The sequence below is a fragment of the Nipponia nippon genome, unplaced genomic scaffold (genome assembly GCF_047370975.1).
Source record: "Nipponia nippon isolate SJK-2023a ecotype South Korea unplaced genomic scaffold, ASM4737097v1 scaffold_1, whole genome shotgun sequence".
NCBI classification, from domain to species: domain Eukaryota; kingdom Metazoa; phylum Chordata; class Aves; order Pelecaniformes; family Threskiornithidae; genus Nipponia; species Nipponia nippon.
This window is the reverse complement of record NW_028262290.1, coordinates 112,481,648-112,509,184: the sequence shown is the minus strand read 5'-3', so window position 1 is coordinate 112,509,184 and position 27,537 is coordinate 112,481,648. Positions and strand designations below refer to the sequence as shown.

Here is a 27,537-nt window from a genome sequence, read left to right as displayed (position 1 = left end):
CGGAAGCACTCCAATGGGTGAGTAATTCTGTTTCTAATGACAGATGAAGGGTAACCTCATGTCACATAAATATGTGGAAGACAGACTTCCTCCTGGAACTTTCTCAGGAATAGCAATATTTATTACAACATTTTCTGTTGCTATAATATTTATTATAGCAGTATTTATTAACAGCATTTTCTATCCAAGGGGGCTCATAGTCCTGTGCTTACAACCTGATTTACATACCATGCGCACAGCTTGCGCTGGAACACAGCAGCTACATGACATGCCGCATCATCCTTCTTCTTGTACTATTTGTTTTCGGTAAAGCTGATCTATTCACTGCGACGCACGGGCTGTCAGTATATTTACACAGCCATACAGGATTTCCTTCCTAGCTGCATCTTGCAGCCACCACCCATTCTGCTCTGGTCTTTTTAGCTGGTTTGTTTATTATAGCTGGAAGAAAGTCTGTTTTTTCAAACACCCTCACTGTTACTCAGATGTCTTCTCCACAGTTTTCACTTGGTTCCCATTACAGCCCAAACAGGGCTTGATAACTACCGTTGCCTTTGCAGAGTGTCGATCAGACGGATAGGCATCAGCTCAGGACCTGAAACTGCTTTGGTATGTCAGACAAGATGTGCATTCCTGTCAATCCTGCTCCCTCAGCACTTCCAGGTTCTTCTTAAAAGACCAGAGTGCTTTTCTCCCATATAAAGTACCAGAGGAATGGATTAGCAGATTTTAAAGGCTAGGGAGCTCTAATCTTCCACAGAACACCTACTTCAGAGTTTCCCCCAGCACATCTTGAGGAAACAGATGCAGTTCAGCTTCTAAACAAGTAGCTGCAGAGAGGCTCAATAAAAATGCGCCATTTGCTACAGAAACCGGATGGAAAAGACATTTGCTGCGCTGAGAAAACAGAGTGAGGCATTGAAGTCAAGCATGATATGTAATAAACATTTTTAATATTAAACAATATCTGAAAATAATAGCTAACAGAACATTCTTTAATTGCATTTTGCTTTTCAGTACTGGATTGCTGCAAACGAAAACTGGTTTCCTATTGCTGTCTGAAACCTATGGCCGTAAAAATAAAGTTTATTGCAAAATATTCTATTCCTATTTCTCTTATGGTTTCAGGTTGTGTTATTAGTTATCCATATGCAATACATAAATACCTTCTTTACACTAAGATGCTTTTAAGTCTCTTCCTTTAGAAATCTTCCCCGCCCCGCGCAACAACAAGGGCATGGATAGGGCCAGGTTTTGCTATCTCCTATGACAGCTGCAAGATTTAACACTGGAGACTCTTTGAAGGGGAGGCAATAAGTAGTCTCTCTGTTCTGTGCTGCCAAAACCTCATGTTTATTCTTCAAGAAAAATAGATTTGAAAATAGTCATGACTGGAAAGATGAAACGCCTCCCTCCTGCTCCTTCAGTTTCTCCCAACGCTGCCTTCACAAAGTCCCCAGCACACTCCATGGCTCCTTTTTCCTTACTCTTAAGTTGCCTTCTGTAGTTTTAGGCTAACAACACTCATACTCCTACAAGTAAGTCCAGGCCAACCACTAAAAAGACCATTTGTAGCAATACTAGTACACGCCACTGTAGCTGTTTCTACGTGCTATCTCGTAATGTCTGCCGTAGAAAGTTAAATCCCCACAGTTTGCTTTGCCAGGTCCAGCCTTTGATATTATTATTGTCCCCTCTCCTGATGCTGCATATTCTCGCTGGCAGAGGTGGCATCAGCGAGAGGCGAGGAGTACCACAGGCAGGTTTCCAGCCACAGCGCTGGAAGACACCCATAACCATCCTAAGGCAGGTGTTTCCATGTTGGCTAAGAGCTGTTTTTTGTTGAGGCAGTTTTCCTCAAGTTACAGAGAAGATTTACCTCGAGAAGTCAGAAAACTACATAAAAGTTGGTTGGAAGGGATTTCTAGATGTCATACAATCCATCCTCATCCTCCTTGATACAGGACTATTGCCAGAAACAGATGAGGTCAGCGGGGACCTTATCTAGCCAAGTCCTGAAACCCAGGATGGCAGAGCACACCGTTTCTGCACACCTCATTCCCACGCAGCACAAACTGCCTATGCAAGAAGGTTTTTCCAAATCTCTGATCTGAACCTGCCAAGCCACAGCCCATGACTCTCGCCCCTCTTGCCATCTGCCACTTGCAGGAAGAGTTTGGCTCCTTTGTCCCACAATCCCTTCACGAAGTTGGGATGGGTTTACATGCAAACTGATGCTAACGAAGGTCGATGATCTTTAAAGAGATTCATCTGTTAACTGAAAACAAACCTTTTTCTTTCCAGAATAAATGCATTCTAACTCTTCTTCACTCCAGTACAGCATGTTACCCTGGTCTTCAGCCCAAGTCTCCAAGGACACCTTTCACTATAACAGAAGTATTCAAAAAAACAGAATACAGGAATCACCATCACATCCCACCCTGGCCCTCCCAAATTTTTGCAAAAGCTTCCAGATGGAATTAGAAGGCTTTAAGGTTTTTTATCATTGCCCACTTTCAAGCAGTCCTACCCTACCCTCTTCTCCAGCTTCATAGTGGGGGGTTTCAGCTTGCCCAGCAGCACCGTTTCCACATGCAGCAGCACCTTGGCAACAGGAAATAATGAGGCAAACCCAGTCATATCTGGTCAGAACAGCAGTGAAGTTTCTAACTTACACATGCAGATTTGCTTGGTTCGAGCACTTTGGATAAATGGCCACATATTAGGTCGTTACCTGGACCAAGCGTTAACATCCCAGGCTGTCTATTTGTTCTTTATCAAAGTGCACTGCTCCCAGTTTGAGGGCATATGAATAAGTTTTCAGAAGAGAAGGAGAATCCCAAGAAAAGCAAAATCAGAGCAGACCTGATTAGCTCTTGCCAGCATAGGCTGGTTTTCCTATTAGTCATTTGGTATGCACATTCGGCATCTTCAAAGCTGGGTGCAATCTTTTAACTGGATAATTCTAGTGATTCAAACACTTCCCAGGTGAACTCTAAATTGGAGTAGCTTGTGCAGTTCCTGAGCTCATAAGAGTGACCTCAGCAAGCAATTCTCTTGATGATAATGTAATCTGAGCTAACTTCCTATGCACATATATGCTCTAACCAGCACACGTTTCAAAGCATATTATATACAGTGACGGACAAAACTATACCTTACAATGTATAGCTCTCTGCATAGCTTTTGGCTCTAACGTGCTACAAATTCATGAAAAGTGTGTAAGAACAGCCAGATCAAGTTGGTCCATCTAGCAGAGCGCCCTGTATCCAACCATGTCTAAAAGCAAGAGGCCTATGGAAGAACAAGGCAGGCACACAGTGTTATTTTGCTGATATATTTCTGCAGTTTCCAGCATTCATATTTGCCATTCTCTACCATGTAAACTCCCAGCATTTGCAACATCCCTAACAGTAACATCCACAGATTAATCACACACTTCATGAAAACATGCTTCCTCATTTGTTCTTTTCATTGCTCTCAATAGCTTAGTATGATTAGCAAACTTTATCACCTTGCTATTCATTTTTAGCAGATTATTTCCCTGATCATTTATGAATATGCTGAATACCACTGGCCGCAGCACAAGGACTTGTGGAGTTTTCTCCACTAGGAAAACAAACTATTTACTCCTCCTGTCTGTTGACTACCTTTTAATTAGGTAGTAATGCTCAGGCACCATTCATCTCAGACCTGGGCAACTAACTTACTTTGTGAAACTTTGGTAAGAAATCTTAATAAAAGTCTTTTGCAAGCCCAGGTAGATGATCTTAACTGGATCGCCCTATCCACATGTCCAGTGACATCTTCAAAGAGCTGCAGCAGATCTGAGAGACAGCACTTACCACTGCCTTCCCATAAACACCCTGGTTACTTCAATCCAATGTATATGTATGTCATTAATTGCATTCTTTCCAATAAGTCCACTAAATTTAGTCAGACATGATTAGTTAGACAAAGGCATTTGCATAATCTTTCTAACAATTAAGTCAATTGTTTAGTGCAGGTAGTAATAAACGAGTCTTTTTTGCTCTACAAAAAAAAAAATGCTTTGTACACAGACTTGGCATAAACAGGAATAATGTAGAAAAATGCTGATAGGCTTCTTTAGCATGAAACACATGGGGCTGGAAAAATTACCATATTCTTCAAGACAGGCACTTCTCTAAAATCAGAATCCAGAGCATGTTTTTGTAGTTTTACACACACACAAAAAAACCCAACCTGTTTTCTTTAGAAATTGTGTTATGTTTCTTAATAACTGAAGTTTACACAGCCCTTTAGCTAAAGAAAACCCATTCTGTGCAGACTTGATGGATTTGATGACATCCTGTTTATTTCAAACAGGACTTCAGAGTGTCACTCGATAAAGAAGATTTGAGAGCATTTATTACAAATGTAGAAACTGTATGTGAATATCCTAAGCTTTTTTGACAGTTGTGGCTTTTAAATTGCCAAGATAACATAAATAACAGCCATAAAAATAAATGCTAATGCTCCAATCGCAAATACAGCTCTTACTGCTGTGATTACTACGCACTGACTGACAAGTTTTTAGGACTTGTCCCTTGCTTTTTATTGATTATTCCTCCACTGCAGGACAAAATCCCTCGCTGGCTTTCCTAGTCCGCAGAGACACATCTCCAGCTCTCACCAGATTTTGCTCACCACGAAGATTGAGCGAAAGGTCAAAAATCCAGACTAATTGCAGTAAAAGCTCGGACTCGGCAACCTGAGACCTAACCCTGCTCCCAGCCAATCCCCCGAAACATTCCTGTGGACTTCAGTCGTGTCTGGAGAAGTCCGTAACTTCTCAGACTTGACTTTGGTTCAGTTTTGTCTCCAAGTACAGTTACAGCACGCTGTAGACTTATATAAAACATGTGTATATCTCCTGACTATTACTTCCTTCTTTTTTTTTTTTTTGAACCCCCCTAAAGCAGGAGTCTCCTCCCCTCTCTTTCCTGACCTGAAAGCAAAGCACTTCACAGAAAGCATCTCCATCAGCCAAATCTCTGGCACGCAATTAAATAACTCGCATCAGCACTTCCATCTCTAAAAATGGCTAAAAATGCTGAAAAGAAGGAAACAGAAGCAATGTGTAAAGTTCACCTTTAGCCTGATTTATGCCAAAATTGAAGACTACATCCTGGCAAAACAATAGGCATTTTCCTAGGATCACCAGTCACAAGGGACAGAACATAAACTTCCTGTCCTGGTTTCAGCTGTGATAGAGTTAATTTTCTTCTTAGTAGCTGGTAAAGTGCTGTATTTTGGATTTAGCATGAGAATAATGTTGATAACACACTGATGTTTTAGTTGTTGCTAAGTAGTGCTTACACTAGTCAAGGACTTATCAGCTTCCCATGCTCTGCCAGGCGCACAAGAAGCTGGGAGGGGGCACAGGCAGGACAGCTGACCCAGACTGGCCAGAGGGCTATTCCATACTATACGACATCATGCTCAGTATATAAGCTGGGGGAAGAAGAAGGAAGAGGGGATGTTCAGCGTGATGGCATTTGTCTTCCCAAGTAACCGTTACACGTGATGGAGCCCTGCTTTCCTGACGATGGCTGAACACCTGCCTGCCGATGGGAAGTAGTGAATGAATTCCTTGTTTTACTTCGCTTGCGTGTGCGGCTTTTGCTTTACCTATTAAACTGTCTTTATCTCAACCCCTGAGTTTTCTCACTTTTACTCTTCCAGGTCTCTCCCCCATTCCATTGTGGGGGAGTGAGTGAGTGGCTGTGTGGTGCTTAGTTGCTGGCTGGGGTTAAGCCACGACACTTCCCCTCTGGTCTATTATTTTATGAGGTTTATTACCGCAGAAGAAAGTGAAATCAGCCACACCTCCCCAAGCTACCAACAAGAAGAATCTAACAATGGAGAGCAGTATTTCAGGAGAGTTAGCAAAACTACGAGTTCAGAAACAGAAAAAGGTAATTTGAAGAAGATAATTTGCCATGTTCTGAGGGTTTTTTTTAACCTTCCATGGGACATTTTTTCTGAACAAAACTGCTTTTCTGCAGGCAGTTTTATTCCTACCATGTCATAAACAGTATTTTATCGTCTTTGAAAAATTACATGGTCCACATTGGTATTTGATTTGGGCATGCATCTTTACTTTCCCTGCCCCTCTCTGCTATGCTATATTTTTTTCTCCAGTTTTGTCTGTTGTGATTGGGAAGGTGAAGGTGTCTTGCCCTCTATGTGCACAGAGCCCACCACCACACGAGTTCAGATTCTGTGTACATCTCAAGACCTTTCTGCACTAAAGATGGTATCACTGTCGTCATCCTTATAGTCAGGATATAACACATCTTTTTGTATTTTGATTTTTCAATGCTATCTTACATAAAATGAATGGCATACTAGCACATAAGAAAGAAAAAAAAAAGTTCACCTACTCACCTAGACAGCAATAATTTACCCTGAAGTTTCAAATCAGCAGCACAGTCATCAGATTGACAGTTCCTCTCAAAAACAGTCTGTGAAAAACAGAGAAAAGAACTGTTACAGCATGAAAAGAGTAAGATCAAAATTCAAAGAAGGAACATACTTGGATTAAATAAAAACCCACCAAAATCTGTGATACAGGAATACCTGGTGTGAGTGTTAAGGAAATTCAAGGGTAGGCAAATCTCATCTTTATTGGAACCATTTTTATTCTCTTCTAACTGAACAAGAAGTTTCACCAAAACCAGAATTCCTCAGAGGTTTTCCTCAATGCATTCCCACTGCTCATCTGACAAGAATTACTGCTCACACAATATTTCTGGCACTCTTATTTCTCTTCCCAATGCATGTGCATGAAAATGAAACAGAAAATGAACTATTTTCAGTCCTAAGAATTGAAAATAAGGAAATCATGCACCAAACACATTCACTAGGCTATATTAAAGATAAGGAATTAAGCCTTTTTTTTTTTTTTTTATGTATGGTAGGAAACATTTCTGCCATCCTGCAAGCAACAGAAAATTACAAAGACTGTTACATACCAGTGATACCCTCAAATAATGGAAGCACTGTCAATCTTGTGAACTCTGGTAAAGACTGTCATTTAGGAAATTTAACAGATTGATAAAGCTAGGAACTGTGAAAGAATGACATACCACTAGACACAGGCATGCTATTTAAGCAGCAAAAGGAAGGGGACTACATGAGAAGTCTATGAGCCTACGCAAATCTCTACAGTAGTTTGTCATGGCTAAACGAGGCAGCCACCAGTGAAAGAAGATGACAGGAACATGTTCCTGGCATCCAAGAAAGCCAGATGCTGTCAAAATCATGGTTACTTTCCCCTGCTGTTGAGAACAGAGACCAATACCTTTCTGAACATATGACTAGACTTTTCAGGCTGGAGGATTCATTCTTTCAGAGTTGTAATGTTCTTCAGCTTACCAAATATTCAAAGGAGAAATACCCAAAATGAGGGCTGCCAACACTGTTCAGCTAGGAAACCTGACAATCCACTGATGTCTTCCTTTAATATGAATGTTCCTTTCTACAGGCTTGGCTTCATGACTTTTATTACTAAAGTAAATATATTTCAATCATAAATGCAAAACCAGAGCAAATCTGTGCAGGACACACATAATGGTCAGATAGGGTTGGAGAGACTCAGGGAAAAAAAAATAATAAAAGAAGATACAGAGTTAATACTTTTTTTCTCTCAAGAGCTCTGTACAACTGTATAAGGACTGGAGAAAGACTTTGAATCTTAAGCCCAGAGGGTGTACAGATTTCTAGTCCTTGTCTCTCCAGGAAGATTCTTGGCTAAGGAGGCATCTTGCTCTCCTTTTTCAAATTGTCAGAGCTCTCAAAAAAGGAGTGGACCTTTATGAAGTTAATTGTTGTTGGACTAGCAGATATCAAACTATGCTTTAGGTTGTACTGAGTTGCAAAAAGAAGAAAGATGGGAGGTGGCTAGTTCATTTGGGGTTATTTACTTTGCCCTTTCATTTTCCTTTCCCACCTTTTACTTTCTCAGAATCTCAGAAGTGGAAATTGTTGAGGATTTAAACACAAGGACTCAACTTACCCTTCCTCTTTAATAAAGACTACCACACCAAAGGACAAGAATAGCCCTGAGACAGGAACCAGCACAAGGTATCCCTCTCAAAACATGGCACGTTTCAGAGGTACAGTCTCAAAAGTCCTCAGAATTAATCCTCAGCCGCCATAGTAGCTATATATAGGAAAGACCATTTGACCCTCAGAGGAGAAAGAAAGATAAACTGTAAAAATATTCTTGCCTGACAGTTTCGCTATTTGTACTGCAGAAATCTTGGCAAAGCAAACAGAGCGATCAAAGATATGACCTGGACATTTCAAAGAATAAAGTACTGTAAGTACATTTAAGTAACTACCTAATAATCCTGGAATTTTGTTACTAAATCTATAGTTGCAGTTCTTCAGAAAGCATAAACAAATACCTCATTTTCTAAAACTACCAAGCATATATGTCTTCCAACATATCATGCACTAGACAGCAAGCTACTTTGAAATACATTGGGAGTATTTTGTTATGTCATAGAAACCCAAGTTTCTACACAGCACTGGGATGGGAGAAAGAAATAAGGATGAGTCCCCAGATCCTTAACTGTGTAGGAGTGAACCCTTTGCTTCTGTGGAGGATCTTGAACCCATACAGATTTGGGGGGAGAAAGGATTACCAGTCCAGCCGGCTGCTAGGACCCATCGATGCAGCTACAGCTGGTTCAGCAGCCCACTTCCATCGCAGGCTAATGACATCTATGGATTATTTCGCTATTTTCCGCTGTTTCCCTGGTCTGGATAGATGTTGGCATGACTCTACTCCCCCTCCCCTTTTTATGGGCCTGCTAGAGCCTCAACCCTGTAGCTTCTCACAATCAATCTATCTACTTCCTCCATTTTCTTCTCTGCTGTCTTGAGTCTCCCCTTCCCCAGCCTGTTGTTTCTTCTGCTTTCCCAGCTGACTAATTCCTGCCAGTTCAAATCCCTCCCAAAGAATTAAGGAGTAAACACACTTTAAGTCATCATAACATTTGTGAACACTGCTTATATATTCTGTTACTGTGCCCTTACTTGGTCTACTTAGGCTGTGATTTCTTTGGGCCAGAAACTGTACCTAACTCAACACTGCATGTTGTTAGAGCAGGAGTCCATTCCTGGGATATGCACAGGCCCTACTACAATATAATCACTAATTTTAACTCTAAGCAATCTTTAAAGTGGTTTCAGCTTTACAATACCAGTTTTAGGAATTTGTAGAGCTTTTCATGTATTAAAAGTGTTGAACAAGGTAAGCAATGGGCTGTATGTATTACCCAGAACTGGAAAAAGGGAAGTAGAGCAAAACAAATTCATTGCACTGTGGAAACACTTCATAATTTTTGCAGTGACTGTTACCCAAAGTGAAGAGGAGAATTCTGAACAGTGGTTTTACTGAAGTCCAATTGATTCTTACTGGATTCCACTTATATTGTACCAAGTACTTCACAGCTTTGAATATGTATATCAGAGATGGCCAGGAAGCTTCTTTACATAAGAAATACATACAAGAAAAATTTCAAGGCAGGGGAGAGGGGGCAAAAATTGTCCTGAATGAGAAACACAGCTGTATCTCTTATCCGAAGACCACCACACTTTTGTCTGGCATTTCCAGGAGACAAATAGGTGTTTGTGTGCCCAGTAGCAGGGATAGAAAAACCTCAATGTTTCTAGGGCACGTTTACTGTACAAACACAAAGTTAATGTAAAGTGCATGCACAGCGAGTCTGTCAGACTTCCTGCAATCACCAGATCTACAGCAAAGCACAGAGCAAATCCAGTGTTTCCAGGGTCCACGATTCCTCTCTGCGCTCTCTCCTGCTGCATAGAACCCAGAAGCTATGAGGAATTGCTCCATAGTTGCTCCCACCAGGTCACCAAACTTCCTGGACAAAAATGGTTTGTGTGTGGCAACTTTTCTGGGTAGAAAAGATGATGCTTCTTGGGAGGTCAAGGAATGTCGCAGATATATCCTGAAAGGTTAGTGGAGACAGATGTTGCCTATGTCCTCCAGAGTGTAAGGCAAAAAGCCTACATTAAGATATACTCATTATAAAGAGTGATTATACACACCTGTACACCATTAAATGTACAGTAAGGAGAGACCTACCGCCAGCTGATAAGGAAGTGGATATGTCTAGACAGGCACTCAGATCATGGCCTCGAAGCAAGTACCTTGGTGTCCACTCTGCCTCTTGAAGAGAGGTAGTGGATTAAATTCCACTTTTTGTAGTAAAGGCCAGGGGTAAATGTACGGTCCTCTGCCTCAGGAAGTAGGGGGAGGATGAATCCCTAGTTCCTGCATCCTAAGGCATCCTAAGCACAAAGCTGCTGGGTATTGGGTGTGAAAATATTCTCCTTTTCCTTCCTGCTGATGGTGAACTGCTAAGGAACGCTGCTAGGAGGTAAAACAAGCAAGAAGGAGCCTGACCTCAGTCTAATGGTCAGAGCTCTCTGCTCAGAGGAAGGCGATCTGGGATTTCAAACCTGGCTCGCTAAATTGCTTCACTTTCTTTCAATGTTAAAATTAAACACATCTATGTTTCTGGGAGTAGGGAAGAGAACAGGAAACAGAGAAAACCAAAAAAACCTGTGTTTATGGCACTCCTGCCCACAGAAAATACTGGAAATCATCCAATAAACAAAGGAAAAAAAAAAAAAAAGTATTTCAAGACATCCAACGTCCCAAAATTCAGGGAAGCACACGGAAATTTCAGGTTGTAGCCAAAACATGCAATCAAGACTTCGAGAGGTTGCCAGTACTGTGTTCTAGCAAGAGTTGTGCCCATCCTTTCACAGAAAAGGGAAGAGACAGCTGAAGGGCAATGCTTGAAGCGAAGGGGGAGAAACGGGATTCTCAAAAGAACCCTTGAAAACATGTTGTTTTATGGTCTGGATAAGAGAATAGTGATTCACTCTGGATCAGGCCTTTAACTACTTCCTCACACATCAGTCTAGAAAAGGTTCAGATAGCACCTTTTAAAAGGTGGTAAAGCTGGCCTTTGGTAACTGAGGATCCATTCCTTTGACTTCATAAACTGTGCCACATACTTCAGCAGGATAACTTAGGTTATGCAAAATAATATGGGTTAAGAATACATTATTTCAATCTCTACACTGATTTCCTGTAAATTGTCACCATACCCTATGCTATGTGCAGGGCTGACTTAGCAATTAGATCATGCTAGTAACACAAAAGCAATTCCATTTAAAAGATGCAGAATAAGGGGACTTGTTAGTCTAATAATTGTCTGCTTTTTAGATCTTGATGCTATATGGCTATTACCATGTTATCTGGTGAAGCTGGGTTCCTGGGTCTTTATGTAGGGACCAGGATATGTGATCCAATTTTCAAAACTACTGAGCTGTACGCAAATCTCATTGCCTTTTCTAGGAACTATTTCCTGTTTTATAGCTTTACAAATCAATCATTTAGATATCAATGTGCCTAAACAGACACAGGAGCCTGCTTCTAGACCTTTGTCTTTAAATTTTCAAGTTGCCTGCAAAATAAAGCTATTACCTACAGATCTACCGACCACAGTAAGAAAAAGAAATAGCGACTGACTCTCCCCAGACATCCTATGCCTCACTCATGGAAACGGTCCACTCATATATCCTGCTGAGCCAAGTGCAAAATGGCTGATTTAAATTCCCACTAGAAAAGCAGTTAATATTCTGAAAAACTTCCAGGATTTCATCAGATGTGTTGGCTCAAATGAGAACGCATCATTTCCACAATACCCCTAGTGAGCGGCGGAGCAAACACATGATGAAGGCAGGAATACCAGGGGAGCAATAAGTGTTCAACAGAATCCTACTATGAAACCAAAGACCCGTGCCAGTACTGCATGGTGCAGGGGACCAAGGTTAGCTAGCAAGCTCCCTCAGCTCCATGTAGACTTCACCAGAGCATGTCTTCATGCAAAGAAAACAGATGCTCATTTATAGTGCATTAGCATAAGAAAATTATTATTGGCCAGTTTCTGTTATTTTACTACACTAGTAAGGGTGCAACCATGTAAGTCGAACTTCTCCGGCTGGGGAAGGCTACAGGGGAAGTCATCCTCTTTATTAAGTGGAAGACTCTGGGCCTACGGCTCATGACTAGCACATTGCCACTTGTCAAGCCATCTAAGGCCAAATGCAATAATTTCTCCCCTATTTCAGCTGCATCCTACTTTCAGGAGGTGTTAAAAACTGGTCTGGAGCACCAAGCTTAAAAGGAGAGGGGACACTGAAATATAAGAGGAACAGGAACTCCCAAATGAAATCAGCTGTTTAGAAAAGACCAGGCATGAAACCTGTTAGCTATTGAAGGCAAGCATAAATTAATAAACATATGTATTAGTTATTCCTCACAGCAGTAGAGTGGATTTAACAACGCAATCTTTTGTCCTTATATTCTCCTGGGGTGAAGAATTACAATTGGTGGCAATAGAAATACACCCCCAGCCTTTCAGAGCTTTATTAGATTTCTAGTCTGACTCACTCATTTTTCAGGCTGAGGCAATTTTTTCTTTTCTAAATCATTAACAGTTCAAATCATCCAAATAGTGTTCTCATTGTACAAGACTTCAGACCTTATAAATTCATAGAACAATAGATGGGAAAGACCTATCGGGTTAATTGTCCCATCTCCCCATACCATTATTGAATGGATTTCTGCAGCACATTTCTCAATATATTTTCCTGTCTTGTCTTAAATGGTCTTCCATTTATTTTGGATGACTACAGAATAATTCAATTATATCATCTCAGGAGGGTTCTTTAATGATATTCAAGAACATTTTCTACTCTAAACCTCTTTATTTCTACTACTAAAAGTGGAACTGTGTAAGATGAATCTTTTTCACTCGGGATGCTCTCATATTTAAACATTTTAACACAAGAGTCAAAACCTTTGTTACTCATCACACAATTGTGTAAGTAAAAATATAAAAGCATAATAACAATGACAAATGAAAAACAGATGTGGCAGCTGTTTTGTCAGCTGGAAACACAAAAAAAAAAGTCTTCAAACATCAGATACGCAATTTATGTCTACCTTTAGCTCAGTTAGACCCCCAAGGATATGTGAAAGTCCTCTCCTATAATCCACCTGCATTTCAGTAGTTTTGTATTTATGAATGCTACTCTGAACTGACAAGGATTTTGTGGCACTGAGCTAAAACTCTGAACTGAATGAACTAATACTATCATATTATCTCCTCTCAAGATGTTAGGTATCCCAATTAAGCTCTACTGATCCTTCATACAACTGCTGAAAAGATACGAACAGAGCTAATGGAGCCTGGCTTCCTGAAGTCTGTCACCTGTCTCTGTGGCTTTTTAAGAATGTTACAATTTTCTTTTATAGCTCCACACATAAAGCAGGAACTCCCCCTTTCTTACAATTACCATTCTCCACCCACAGAGTAGTTTGGAAATGAAATGCATGCTGTGACGCTGAACTGCAGAAATTACCCAGTAGGATTTTAAGTTAGGGTTCAGCTTGCAAATGCTTACGTGATCATCTCGCCTTTCTCTATCTATTTATTTGAAGAACCTGTAAACTAAATCAGATAATTCACGTCCTACCGCCTAAGACAGGATCAGCCTGTAGTCCGACCCTCCCCTGGCATATATGCCAAGACATGAAGGTCTATACATCTGTGTGTGTGTGTTTGTGTGTATATTAGCATATCATATTGGCTATTGTTCTTTAGGAAGCTCATGAGATCTAAACCTGGGGATAAAACAGTGTCTTACACATTCTCAGTTGTTTTTCCTCTACTATTAAACAGGAATATGAACAAGTTGGACAACTATTGGCCAAGCCTGTCATTGCTTAAGAACGAGCATACAGAAACATGCATACCGTCAGAGGCACTACTTTCCACTCGTTCTTACTTCAGCGAGTTTGCTAATTATAAACATTTCAGAGGTACAACACATCTGGACACCTGCTGTTCTTGTTCAGTTCTGAATCTCTTCCAGACTTGTAAATCTTTCCTCTTTATTGCCATTCAACAACAACAACAACAACAACAAAAAAGCAGGCAAATGTAATTCTCAGCCTAATCCAGTACATGCTCAGGGTGGGTCCTTTCCAGATTTCCTGGCACAAACAGCACCCAGTCTCTGCCAGTTCAGCACCGACTCTGACCAAACTTGTCTAGAGCAAAAGACGGGCACCACCAAAGGGATGGCAGAGGGAGGAGTGGAAATCATCACTTTCAGCAATCCCACTCCAACCAAAGGGAAAACAACGGCAATTAAGCAGGAGCGGTGGCACACAGTGGATCTCTGCAAGAATAAATGCCGAAGATAATTTGGAGCTTGCCCTGCCCAAGGAGGAAAGAGTTTAGTGGTAAGACGTTTCATCTGGAACATGGCAATTAGGCTGACTCCTGCAGTCTCCCCAAAGACTTCTGATGTGCCTGGGTATAAGTCAATTAACATTCAAACTTTCCACCTATCCAGCTACTAACAGGTATACTAAGGTACTGAGGCTTCAGCTGTACCAGTAAATTAAACTGCTCTGGCCTCCAAGACAGGAGCACCCTAACTCCTGACCCATGCCTGGGAATGGTTTGCAGTAGTTGGCACAGGCTAAAACCGTGCCAAGAGCCATTCCAGCAGCTTACCGGGATAAAGATGTCACTCCAATGCCTACAAATGCCCCAGGCACAGCTCAGTTTGCTGGCAGAGACGTGACCTGACACAAGGAGGCACACAGGGATCTCTGCTCTGGAGAAGGCACCACTGACAAACCTGGACCACACCGTGTGTATGGACACTACTTTTCAGCCTGTCCAGATCTGTCATTGCTTTGTCCTCAGTGTGAGACCAGGGGTGTGTGTGCATGTTTTAAAATAGAGAATGGCATTATTTGTGCAGCAAACCAAAAATCACTAAAGGTGTTCATAATTCAGCTCCATAAAAATCCTCCTATACTTTCATACCTGCCAACTAAGCTGATTTATGTGCAAATACTTAACCAGCTTTTCAAACACAAGTATTTAAAAAAAAAATAGTCCTCTGCTTTAAAAAGGTGAAGTTTATCCCAGAGACGTGCAGCCTCAGTCACCTGGAGGTGCAGCGCTGTACCCAAATTCTCACTGCAAGTCAGCGGCACAGCTGGGAACAGAACGTCCTAAACATTTTCTGTCTCTCCTTGTAACTTACAAGCAGTTTTATGGCAGACCATTCCCAAAGTCCTGAAGACACTGACGCAATTAAATCTACTGACAATATTTTCCTATAACAAAATGGTGTCTCCATCCACATAACAGCAGGTGATTTTATTACAGTATTTAGAACAGGCAGAATTCTAGCATACCACAGTTTGAACTCTAAGATACATTACTGGATACTACTAGGAATAAATCCCCACTGTATTTGGCAGGAGATCTTTCTCCTTCTTGGTTGACATGTATTTATACAGTGGGTATACAAAAATAAATGTTATAGTACAAACCACTTACAATGAACTAAGCCAAACCAAGTTCTAAATACACATTAATTTCCCTGAAGTAAGAAGACTTATTAGTTTTTTCCAGTGGATGGAGGTAGCAACTGGATTTGGGAGGCAACAAAGAAGCTAATGGAAAGTCATCCTCAGGGTGGGAAGCTTTAAAGTTCATAATACACACTCAAAAAGTAGAATCTTTTTTTCCCCCACCCAATATTGACCCATCAGAGATTTTCTGTTTGAGCAAAACTGAGACAACTTGGAAAGCTGTAATCTTCTCCACACAACCAGTCTCCACCCAACAATTGTACAAGTTGCCAAGACATCTATCAATAGACATGTACACATAACCCTTAAGTATTTGCTTTTGCTACCACAAATAATTACACCAATCTATGGCAACCATAGTTTCTGGTAAGCATATAGAAGAATGAAAAAATAATTAAATCCATGAGAAATCAACTGTTACTGTATCCTGGGCCAAATGGTCCCTCAGGCCAGTTTAATTACATTTTTACTTCATTTTGAAGTATCAGACCCTCTTTGCTTACAAAAAATGGCCAATACATGAAGTCCCACAATTGCATGCTTTTTCCTTAGGAAAGTTCAGTTAAGATTCTTTTCTTTAAATCAATCAGACATTCAAATTTTTTATCATATTTTGATTGTTCCAAGCACAGTTTATTTAGGAACAGAAGCATGCTCCTTCACTGAACAGTCAAGGGTTGTTTTTGTTTTGTTTTCAAATACAAGCATTTTGCGCTGCCTTACAGTAAAAGCTGCATTCTTTTAAAATAAAGGTGACCAATAAAAGCATTTCAAATGATATCCCACATCCATACACTCCTTTAATATTATAGCTGTGCTTTGGTTTAAGTGATTAGTACAAGACCAGACTGTTCTCTCACATGCAATGTAATACTGATTTAAAGGATGAATATCCAACAAAATCCTTTTCTTTGATTATGTCATTAGGGAGATGTCACTTCTGGTGGTGGGTTTCCATGAACACTATTTCCAAGCTGACTCTTTAATGCATTAGAGCAAAGCACCATGAAGAACTTCATATGCTCAACATAATCTTCAATTCTCACATCAAGAGGCCACTGGATAGCTTTCCTGCCTCCTTGTTTGTGAGCCATAGGGCTGTACATTCTTTTTGGGAAGCCATGTATGCATACAGGGAACATTTGGTTCATGAAAAACAAACTGAAATCTCAGTGAAAGTGATCACTTCAGCTTTAACATCACTTTAGTTTAAATAAAATCATATCTAGGTGACTATAAAGCCCCCCTATTTGCAAGATGTGTGGCTTTTCAAGTAGGTCTAGCAGACCTGCAGTAGGATCCTGAAAGACAGAAGTCTTCCCCCTTTCCTGCCCAGTCACAGCTCCCTCCCATTTCTTCAGCTATTCACTACTTCCAGCTTCTCCTGTGTTCATTCACAAAAACTGGCCACCTGGGCTTTTTAGCAAGGTGTCAGCCTCTTAAGAGTATCTTAATGGCACCTCGAAGCAACAGATGCAACATTTCCGATTTCAAAATGCCCCTTCTTACTGGATCAACAGGATCTAGGGCTTTTGAAAACCACACACAACCAGCTATATTTAAAAACCAGTACTAGCACTAACACTAAGCTTGTCCACCTGCCCTCACCCATGCTTTATCTTCTGAAAACAAAGCTAAATCCATCTTGAATTGGACTTGCAAATCATCAGGTCCCTCCAGAACCATCAGATTCTTTGAAGATGTAAATCCTTTATTATATAAACTTTGGTTTATACTTTGGTCCTACTATCCCTTTTGGCCTTTAAAAACAATTTCTACTTGCGAGATGACAAGAATCCTGAAAGAGGACACTACGCCCTGATTTTCCCATGAAATTGGTCTTTGAGGACCCCGCCACCGTGCCTCGAGGCTACCTCATCAGGGCTTTGTCACCAAGACTGCCACACTAACTCCGAAGCGCTGCCCGCTTCCTTAGCTGAAAGCACACTTGCAGGCACACCCCATGTCAAAATCCTTTTCTTACCAAGCTAAGCGAACAACATCTGGAAAGCAAATGGAAAGGGATTGTTAAACTAGCTCCCTCTCATCCAAATTACACGAGAAAACAAGTCAGGGAAATTCCCAACATATTTTTGTTTCTTCTCTATAATCTTAGCATTTGGGTATTTTAATATTGATCCGACACTATGCCTGCAGGGCAAGATGTGACCTTTTGAGTGTAAACCCAGTGGTAAAGCATCCAAGCAGTTTCGTTCATGTCACACTTAGGTTTTCAGCACACTACTCAAGTTCCAAAGTTCTTCACAAATTCCCATCATAATGTTTGCAACAATACACCATTCAGATACCTAACAGCCACACAATCCCTCTTCACAAAAATAAGTAATTCTTAGACGCATCTTTCATTCATACCTTTATAAAAATAAAGCATACCTGAAGAAATAGTCATTTCTCTAAGTACAAGGATTATAGCCAAATACATTTCAAAACACTTGGGTATATAACAAAGCAAATGTCTAAGTATTTTAGTTACTTTTTTGAGTAGCATTCAGGGGTCTGCAATTTCAGCACAATAAGATATCCTTATAAGCAGCATCAGAAAGTAATGTTACAGATGATGATGATGCAAACATCACTTAACAGGTATGAGCTTCCCAGGGTTAAAAACCAGATCTAACAATCCACTGCTAAAAGCCTCAGACTCCAGACAGACTTTTCACAGGTTGGTTTTTTTTGTTTGTTTGTTTTGTTTTTAAAGTTTCCTATTCCTATTATGAGGCCAGCTCATAACTCTGTAAGCACGCTTCGGAAAATAAACTTGCCTGGATGCATCCCTGAGCAACTCGATCTAACTTTTAAGTTAGCTCTGCTTTGAGCAAGGAACTGGATCTCCAAAAGGTCCCTTCCAGCCTAAATTATCCTGCAATTCTGACACACAAGAAGTTTTGCAAGCCACAGAAGTCTGATTTCCCTGTGGCGCCTCGAGCTTCACATTTGGATGTTCTGGTGCTGGCACAGTGGAAGGTTGAATTGTCCTGCAGGCTCCTTCCTCAGCAGGCTGTCCTGCAACTACAACGACTGTGCTCAAACTGGAGTCTTTCAAAAGGTCACTAATGGGGTCTCTCCTCGACATGGCTGCCTGCTTCACAAACCCTGAAGGTGTTTGATACCTTCATAAGCACTGCCTTGATCACTCCTGTCAAAACCTGCCAAAATTGGCCAGCATTTTCCAAAGATACTAGTGATATCAAAACAGACAAACAACAGAGGTGGGATAATCGCATACACTTCAATTCCTTAGGGAACAATTTGGGATGGGAAAAAAAAAAAAAAGAAGAAGAAAAAAGATATCTACTCTCTAAATGAGAAGTGTTTCGAAATTAAGGGAATTCTCTCGCTCTCACCAAAATTAAAGACAAAAGGGTTTTCTGCACTGCAGTGGAGCAAAATAGGATCCTAATAAATACACGGCTGCATCTACACTTTACTTTCTCTGAAACAAAACCATTCTATTTCAGTACAGCATGTCCTGCAATAACAGCAGGAGCGGGTTCCCTTGCCACATGACTGGATGTGAGGAGACCTCAAGAAAAGAGGGAAGTTGGGCCAGGCAAATTTTTCTTTATTCTGTCCACCATTCTCCCCTCACAGAGAGGGGCAAGTTCCCATGTCTCTTCCTGGAGCCAGCCCTGTTCCTTCAGTATTAATGAAGACTCAACCTGGAAAGAAGGCCAGGGCCAAGTCTTTCACAAGAACCTCCTACAGAAAGGGAAGAACCAGAAGGAGCAGGACCTTTCTCATCCTTTCCCTTATTCAGTCTCCTTCTTCCCAGCACAAACATCCTGAAACAAGAAAGCCATCTCACCTTGCGCCACCCAACCTTGTCAGCACAAGTCTTTACTACATCACGGAGAAGCACTGATGTCAGCAACAGTAGGAATTGTACAAAAAGGCTACTGTGTGCAAAAGACCCAGAGCTTGGCAATCCCCTTTTACGCGCGCTTCTGCTGTCAGTTCAGCCACAGGGCTTCTAGGGAAATAGCATGGTCCAAATCTGACCTGATTCCTTTGCGCTATCTTTTGTCCTTTCTTCCAGCGGAGAATGGGCTTGAGAGCAGGTAGTTCCTTGTCCTCTTTTCCTCTTTCTATCACATGTTCCCCAAGGCTGTATGCAGCTTCAAATACAATTGGAGATATGACGTCTTTGACTCTTTTCTGTAAAAGAAAACAAACGGAGATTTCACCTATGCATATAGGCAAGCAGATTTTTATATACAACAATTATACATACAATTAAAGCAGATTTTTATATTCAACACTGCAGACAGGAAGTAGGCTTCTCTACTTCCTTTATTCTTCTCTGTGCCAAACAGGAATAAGCACATTATAGAATCATAGAATAATTTAGGTTGGAAAAGACCTTTAAGATCATCGAGTCCAACCGTTAACCTAGCACAGCCAAGTCCACCACTAAACCATGGCCCTAAGCACCACATCTACCCATCTTTTAAATACCTCCAGGGATGGGGACTCAACCACTTCCCTGGGCAGCCTGTTCCAATGCCTGACTACCCTTTCAGTGAAGAAATTTTTCCTAATATCCAACCTAAACTTCCCCTGGTGCAGCTTGAGGCCGTGCCTCTCTTCCTGTCCCTTGTTACTTGTGAGAAGAGACCGACCCCCATCTCGCTACAACCTCCTTTCAGGTAGTTGTAGAGAGCAATAAGGTCTCCCCCCTCAGCCTCCTCTTCTCCAGACTAAACAACCTCAGTTCCCTCAGCTGCTCCTCATAAGACATGTGCTCCAGACCCTTCACCAGCCTCATTGCCCTTCTTTGGACACGCTCCAGCACCTTGATGTCCTTCTTGTAGCGAGGGGCCCAAAACTGAACACAGTACTTGAGGTGCGGCCTCACCAGTGCTGAGTACAGGGGGATGATCACTTCCCTGGTCCTGCTGGCCACACTATTCCTGATACAAGCCAGGATGCTACTGGCCTTCTTGGCCACCTAGACACACTGCTGGATTGTATTCAGCCGGCTGTTGACCAACACCCCAAGATCCTTTTCCACCAGGCAGCTCTCCAGCCACTCTTCCCCAAACCTGTAGCATTATATTACACCATATGCATTATGCCATAACAATTCAGAAGATCAAAAAAAAAAAGTCAACAAAAAAATTAGTTATTCTTTTGAGACCTATTCTTGGTTCCACAGAAGCAGTGGCATATTTGGCACACCTATAAATCATGTGATTTTCAATAAAACCAAGACATTTTCTTAAAAAATAAAATAAATAGGAAGTGTTTCCATTAGTCCTGCACAATGTGGAAGCAAAGAGCAAATCATCTTCGTCTCTGGGGTTTCTAAATCCTAGACTTTGACTGAGGTGACCTCCAGTGTGTTCCACTCACTGAAAGGAAAGAAAACTCCATCTTGCATTGTTGTTTTGCAATATCAATGAAATGAATGGATGGGTAGAGACACCAATGGGGCTATAAAACAAGATTACAAACATGCAGGGGCAAGAAAAGCCATCTACCAGCACAGTTCTGAAAGCAAAACTCACAGCTTCCCCCAAACTCAGCACAGTAACACTTTCAGTATGTAAAGGAAGAAAGTTTTTCAATTTCTTTATTTGCTATGTTATAAGCTTCATAACAGATGTATTAAATGGTGCCACATTATTCATCTGATGGGACGAAAGGATTGCCTTTTCTTGTTGTTGGAGCCCAAGCCACAAAACTCATACCATTTGTCACAACGTGTGATGCCTAAATCCAGTTTGCTGTGTGAGGACAAAATGCTCATTGTGCTCTGTTCAGTCCTGACTTCCAAAATCCAATTTACCAGACAATAGAAGTGGCAAATGCTCTACCTTTTCATAGGCAAACATTCTTCTTCAATTCTAGCTACTTAAAAACTTAGCATGAATTCAGCACAGATGAAATTGAGGCAACAAATAAATAACATAAGTAAGCAAAACAAATCTTCAAATGGGCCAACTCTTAACTTCACCCTGCATCAGTTAGCGGACTTCTCTGAACACAGCCTGCCAACCACAACAAGTAATTGAGATGCAATGCAATTTTGAGGACATGGTTTAGTGGTGGACTTGGCAGTGATAGGTTAACGGTTGGACTCGATGATCTTAAGGGTCTTTTCCAACCTTTATGATTCTAAGGCAACCATTTGCTCTCTTCTAATACATTGACTGGCCACAGATCTCTGAAGTCAGACAACGATTAGTGGCTAACCAAATTCCCAAATCATCGGTTAGCTGGGTGAATAATAGCAGAGACCAGGTTGGATGACATTTCCTCTCCTGCACCTTGAAGCCTCCAGGCAGCCCCTGAATTTCCTCCCATTACCAACGTCTGCCAGTGTCCCGTGCCCAGCAGCAGCCCAGAACACCCAAAGTTTAGACTATGCATTGCTTGGAGCGGTTTGTGATTTCTTGGTAATGGACACCGATTGAGAGCGGACACAGTGGCAGTGGTGATGGCAGCTCTGTGACCTCTTCCCCATCCCATAAAAAGGACCACGCATACTCTGGGGCACTGCTAATCCCCTTGGCAGAAAAGACACCGATGCCTTCAGCCCCTTCAACAGTCCCACCCTCGGGGTAGGAGTTGTACCGTACTGAGATTACCAAATAACAATACTACAACTCACAGAAGCTACTAGCTTTGCTCTCACAGAAAACCATGTGTATTAACTTAAGCGAGGATTGTATCAGCATACAAGACGACTACGTATACAGAGAAACAAGACTATAAAAGAGCATGCCATGCAGCAACAGTCCAACACAATAAATCATCAGGCAAATCGCCACCTAATCCAACTGTATGCAACCAACTGTGTAAACCAGAACAATTAAAAATGTAGGGAGTGGGTTAAATTAAAATCCACCTATAGTTTTTCTAGCTCTATTACTGCTGTATGGCAAGAATAAGTGCTTAATGACTTCTAAGTGTTTTAATATGATCTTGCAGGGTTCAGTCCAATGCCTTTTGAAGTCAAAAGACAAGTTTCCCATTGACTTCAATGAATGTTGGAGCATGCCCATATTGTTCGCTGGTGTCTCTTTCTGCTTCATTTTAGTGGTGAAATTGTGACTTCCAGCAGCTAGATTAATTACATGTGTGGATATTCCCTCACCACGGCCCTGGGGAAATATATTTCACATACCCACTTGTCTTTAATTAAGGACGAAAGTATGAATGCTACCCAGTTATTAATTTTGCCACATGTTCAGTCCCTTCTGCTCACAATCCTACAAACACGAAGGCGACAGTCTGTGGGATTTGTCCTCAGTAAAACAGAGACAAGACAGTTCTGCCTCGCAGGTACACCACAGACTGTCTGGAATGTGAGCACGTAAAGAGAATAATGAATACTTGCCCAAATGCAATCTGGAGAAGTACTACTTTAGGTTGGACATACACCCAGTTTCTTTCACTCTACCCAAACGTACCACTTCCAGTGGCTGAGTCATATACTGATGACACAGCCCACGGATCGCTTTTAAGTATTCTGATTTCTAAAAGGAAGTCAAAAGATGCAACAACAATCAGGTTTGAGATAGACTGAAAAAACCTTCAAGTCAAGGAAACTGTATGTGTTGCTTTTCATATCAGTTACATGGCCCTAATGAAGTGAATGTGCCTAGGGCAACAATTTCCACAAGCAGCTTTTACGGGTATTCACAGTTTTTCACCATGACGCTGCTATGCTTCGAGGAAGTGTCAAAAGTTAAAGACACTTCTGCATTATGAAAAATCATCCCTGGCAAATAGTAGCACACAGATAGCACAGCTTCATTAATGGAAAAAAAATGTCTGGAGGATATTAAAACACGTGTAATATCCAAGGAGTTCACATTATCAACAGAAACAACTGCGTAACAAGGGTTCAGTGAGTAATAGCAATAAATATCCAGTCTGTACAGACTGGATGTCACTAAACTGCTGTAAGTTTTCACTGTGCCTGAATTAGACTGGGGACCTGAAGCTGTGTTTCCCACAAGCCAACAGCTATTCTACATAGTTTTCTTGTTCTTACAAGCAGTTTCTCTAAGGTGGTGGTTTTTTTCCCTTCTCTCTCTTTCAGACCAGATTTCATTCTGGACATAAGAAACTTTTGCAATTAGGCTTTTGCAGAAATCAATACACTTCAGTCCCAGTAAATTACCCTTCTGTCAGTATCCCCTCCTGCAATGGAAACAGGCCTAGCCACCTGTATCCTTTCGTCGCGATCTTTTATCTTTTCCTGGGAGGCACGTTGCACGACACCATTCTGAGTTGAAGAAAAAGATGTTTTGGTAGGAACAAGCCGAGTTTTTAATCGAGGGTATTACAGGATGATCCCTCACTAGTATCTAGTACAGACAAAGAACTCTGAGTCCAACAAGAGCACACTTTTAAGAGCATCTAAGGAAGCAATAAGGCACTTAGAGATGTTTCAAAAGACACCATGGTCCTGAAAGCTCACCCTAACAAAGAGCAGGCTTGCCATCTCCTTTCCCAGAACAATCACCTCAAAGAAATAAGCATTTTTTTTAAATGCTGTGGTAGAAGCTGGGCATGGCCACATTTTTCTTCCTTTTTGTTTTCTGGCTTAGCAGGGGAGAAGAAAGCAAGCAAGCAAAGCCTCTGCCAGATTTATGACTGCGTTTCTTTTTGGCTTTAGTACCAAAAAGTCCTAAAAATCTGAACAGTAATCACAGAGCAATGATCAAACGTCAGAGCTGTGATTCTGAACATCATTTCCAATTCCCTCTCAAAGATGGAGTGTGATGACTGTAAGAAATCATTTTCTGTGCTTTTCATAGGTACAGCCTAAGGCACACCGTGACAACACACAGGCACAGACTCCAACATCCTAAAGGCACACGGCCTTGGCAGGCAGCCACTGCCTTCTCCAACCTTAACTTTGTGCTACCAAGAGCCCCCACACATCAGGAACTCGGGCAAATTTGGATGGAACAAGACAGGGTTTTAGTCAAGGGATAGGATTTACTCTGCTCATGGTGTGAGTGGTTGCCAGAAAGGACTGGATATCATTTCAGCTTTCTTTCGGCTCAGTGCCACAGTACAGTCAGGGGACTGTACATGAGCCCAATAAATCATCACATCTAATCTCCTTTCTTCTACAAGGTGAAAGTCTCCAGCAGGGGCTCTGAAAAGTGCCAAATTCCATTTTTAATTACGGCCAATGGGCTGAGAAATAAATTGAGATGTAAATAATCCCCACAATCTACAGCAAGAGTCCTGCAGGAATAAAGGATGAAACGTGGTCCTTTAAAGCAATGAATATGAAGTCATTTTCAACAGCATCGAGTGAGGAAACACACATGACTGTCAGGGTGACTTCTGTGGTTGCCCCTTGCTTTCATCCTTGTTCACGTCTTTCTGGAGTTTCTCTCTTTCTCTGTGGGAAAGTTCTCTGATCTGTCAGGCCTTTTTTCTGATCCCTCTGACTTTATCCTGAGGACATCAACCCATGCATAGATTCCAGAGCTTTTACTGAATTCAGCACAGCTTTTCAGTACTTCTGAGAAACAAGCTCTGTTTAGTTTGATGATTAAGAATGAATTCAAGAACCTGGCTTTTAAAACACTTGACTTCAAACTTTTAGTCTAAACATATTTATTTCAAGTTTTAAACAAGCACTAATAATAGACTACAGGAATTTTTACAGCCTTAAAACACACAAAATAAATTTGACAAACCCAATTTAATAGATAACATATTAATGCTGTAAAATGTATAAAAGCCATCGTGCTAATGCTAATCCAGCATAACACTTTAATCAGCTCACCGGTCGCTACCACATTAAGTTCTCAACTCAGTGCCAAGAGATAAATAGTTCCCTGTTCAGTGATATCAAAAATGACTCAAATGTCCACCAGTCTTCAGAGCCAAAGGCCACTACTTCCACAATTTATCAAATGAAACATCAGCTGTAGGTCTTAATAAACATACATTATGGCTTATGAATCAATAAGATGACAGTGCTTGACTTTAAAATTAATTACCTTCTATTATATCAGCTTCCCTCTCTAAAATGTGAGTCATTCAGGACGCAAGGCTTAAGTGCCATGCAATTCAATGAAAATACCAATTAGACAAATTGGCTTTAAACTGGAAGACAGATTTCCATTCATTTCAGATGAATGAATGTGTACATGTCATTCTTGTACCTGAAAATGAGTAAGGAGCAACTTAACTTCCTTGCCCTGTTCCTTGCAACACTTACTGAGTCCAAGTTTAGATCCATTGGTGTCAATTCCCAGTGCAAGTTAATACTTTCAACCTTCTACTAATCCTGTGCAAAAGAATAACTACCTCTGTACTCACGAGAGCCTTCCTCTGTCCTGTGTTTACTTTGATAAAGATACTCTAGGACTTGTAATAATTTATTTCAGATTGGTGCAATTTTAGCATTGGTATCTCCCCACTGCAAAGGCAGACAAAACATGGTCATGCCAAAACCATCTAGAAAAGATCTAGTTTCCATTCCACATGCAAGTTGCTTTTTTATATATATATATATATATATATTTTTTTTTTTTTAAAGATGTTACTGTAGTTAAAGGGGGAAAAAACCCAACTGCAAACACTTTTCCAGAGAAGAGACAGAACTAGAAGTATACTTGCTTGCTAAAAGCTCATTTACAACATTATGGGTAATTTTTTTGTCAAATTAATAGCATATGAAGGCAATCAGAGGCCTGATGTTTCAATAATAGATGCTTCTGTTTTCTTTTAAGATCTTGTGACAGCTCCATTTCAACAAGTAGGCGAATAGTCTTTGTTGCTAAACTTCAAACATGACAAGGCTTCTGAAGAATCCCAAAGTTTAGAGCGGGGGAAAAATAGAGCAAAGGATTTGCAGGGTGACACACCCTCGAGTGTTATTTAGGGTTAGCGTTTGAAGAATGGAAGTGCTTGCTTTGTCCTCTTCCTAAATGCATTACTCCAGCACACAACTGTTTCCAACAGGTCAGCAACTCCTCTTCCCAAACACTGATAACTGGAAAGATGTTGTGGGAGAGAAAAAAACAAATCTGGGGAGAATCTGGTGTTAAATAAACACCAGGCGCCCAGGAGCCTGCGTGCCTTGAAAGGACACCCTGAGACAGCAAGGGAAGAGCTGAGAGTCCAAACCCCCAGCTGGGTACAGTCCCACTCTGAGTTTAAATAAGTGCTCGCCATCCCTGCGCATCTGGCTTCCCGCTATCAGCTGGGGAGTGATAAAGGTATAACTGATGTCGGCATGGGAAAGATTGCGATCAATAGCATAAATATTCCATGTCAAAGGTTACAAAGGCTTAGCAATAATATATTGCTGATAATCCTTACATGGCAATCACTAAGAAAAGTCACTACAGGCTATCCAAATACAATATTATGATATTATAACATTATGATATTATTGTGAGCTCAGACCTTGATTTTCCAGCTCAGTACTAAAATGCATTATGACAACGTAGTTTCACTGCCTATCTATACATTCAAACGTTGGGTCTTTTCTTGGACCTAATGTTTTCAGTTATGATTTTATCACCTGCTCCCTTTCTCTCTTTTATAGTTCACTTTCAGTCTTTCATTGGGTTTTTTTAGATGAAAAATAAGGAGAATTCCTCAACTGTCTAAAATCATGTTACTCGTCTCTGGAGAAAACAGCCTTGCTGGGCTCAAACGCCCAGCTTTTTCCTGGTACCAGGCCAAACACAACCAATCTCCGTAACATATGACTGGATACCTGCAATACTGACAGTACAGAAATACAAACAATTAGAAAGTCCAGGAGCTGATGGGTATTTGTGAAATGAAGACCTGAACTTAAGTGAGCAAAGAGAACCCAAGAAGGAAGAACAGGCATAACAATTAAAATACTTATTTATTTTACTATCATTCTGAAAATATGATCTATTTCAGCAGGGAATTATACGCAGAGTAGAGACAATAATTAAATCCAGACTCTTCCTGCACGTATGTAACCCTATCATATACTTGTCTTTTCCGCTGGAGTT

The 27,537-nt window shown here is 41.0% G+C and overlaps 1 protein-coding gene across 2 annotated transcripts in view; it reads right to left on the bottom strand.

Annotated features, from left to right (window-relative positions):
* ITGA9 (integrin subunit alpha 9) overlaps positions 1-27,537 on the bottom strand; it is a 234,529-nt gene that overhangs the window by 94,067 nt on the left and 112,925 nt on the right. For both annotated transcript variants that reach the window (XM_087767376.1, XM_087767382.1), the window contains exons 16-17: positions 19,559-19,714; positions 6,412-6,488 (exon numbers count right to left, since the gene is read on the bottom strand). In XM_087767376.1, the coding sequence (XP_087623502.1) occupies positions 6,412-6,488; positions 19,559-19,714 (233 nt within the window). The remainder of the gene's footprint in view (positions 1-6,411; positions 6,489-19,558; positions 19,715-27,537) is intronic.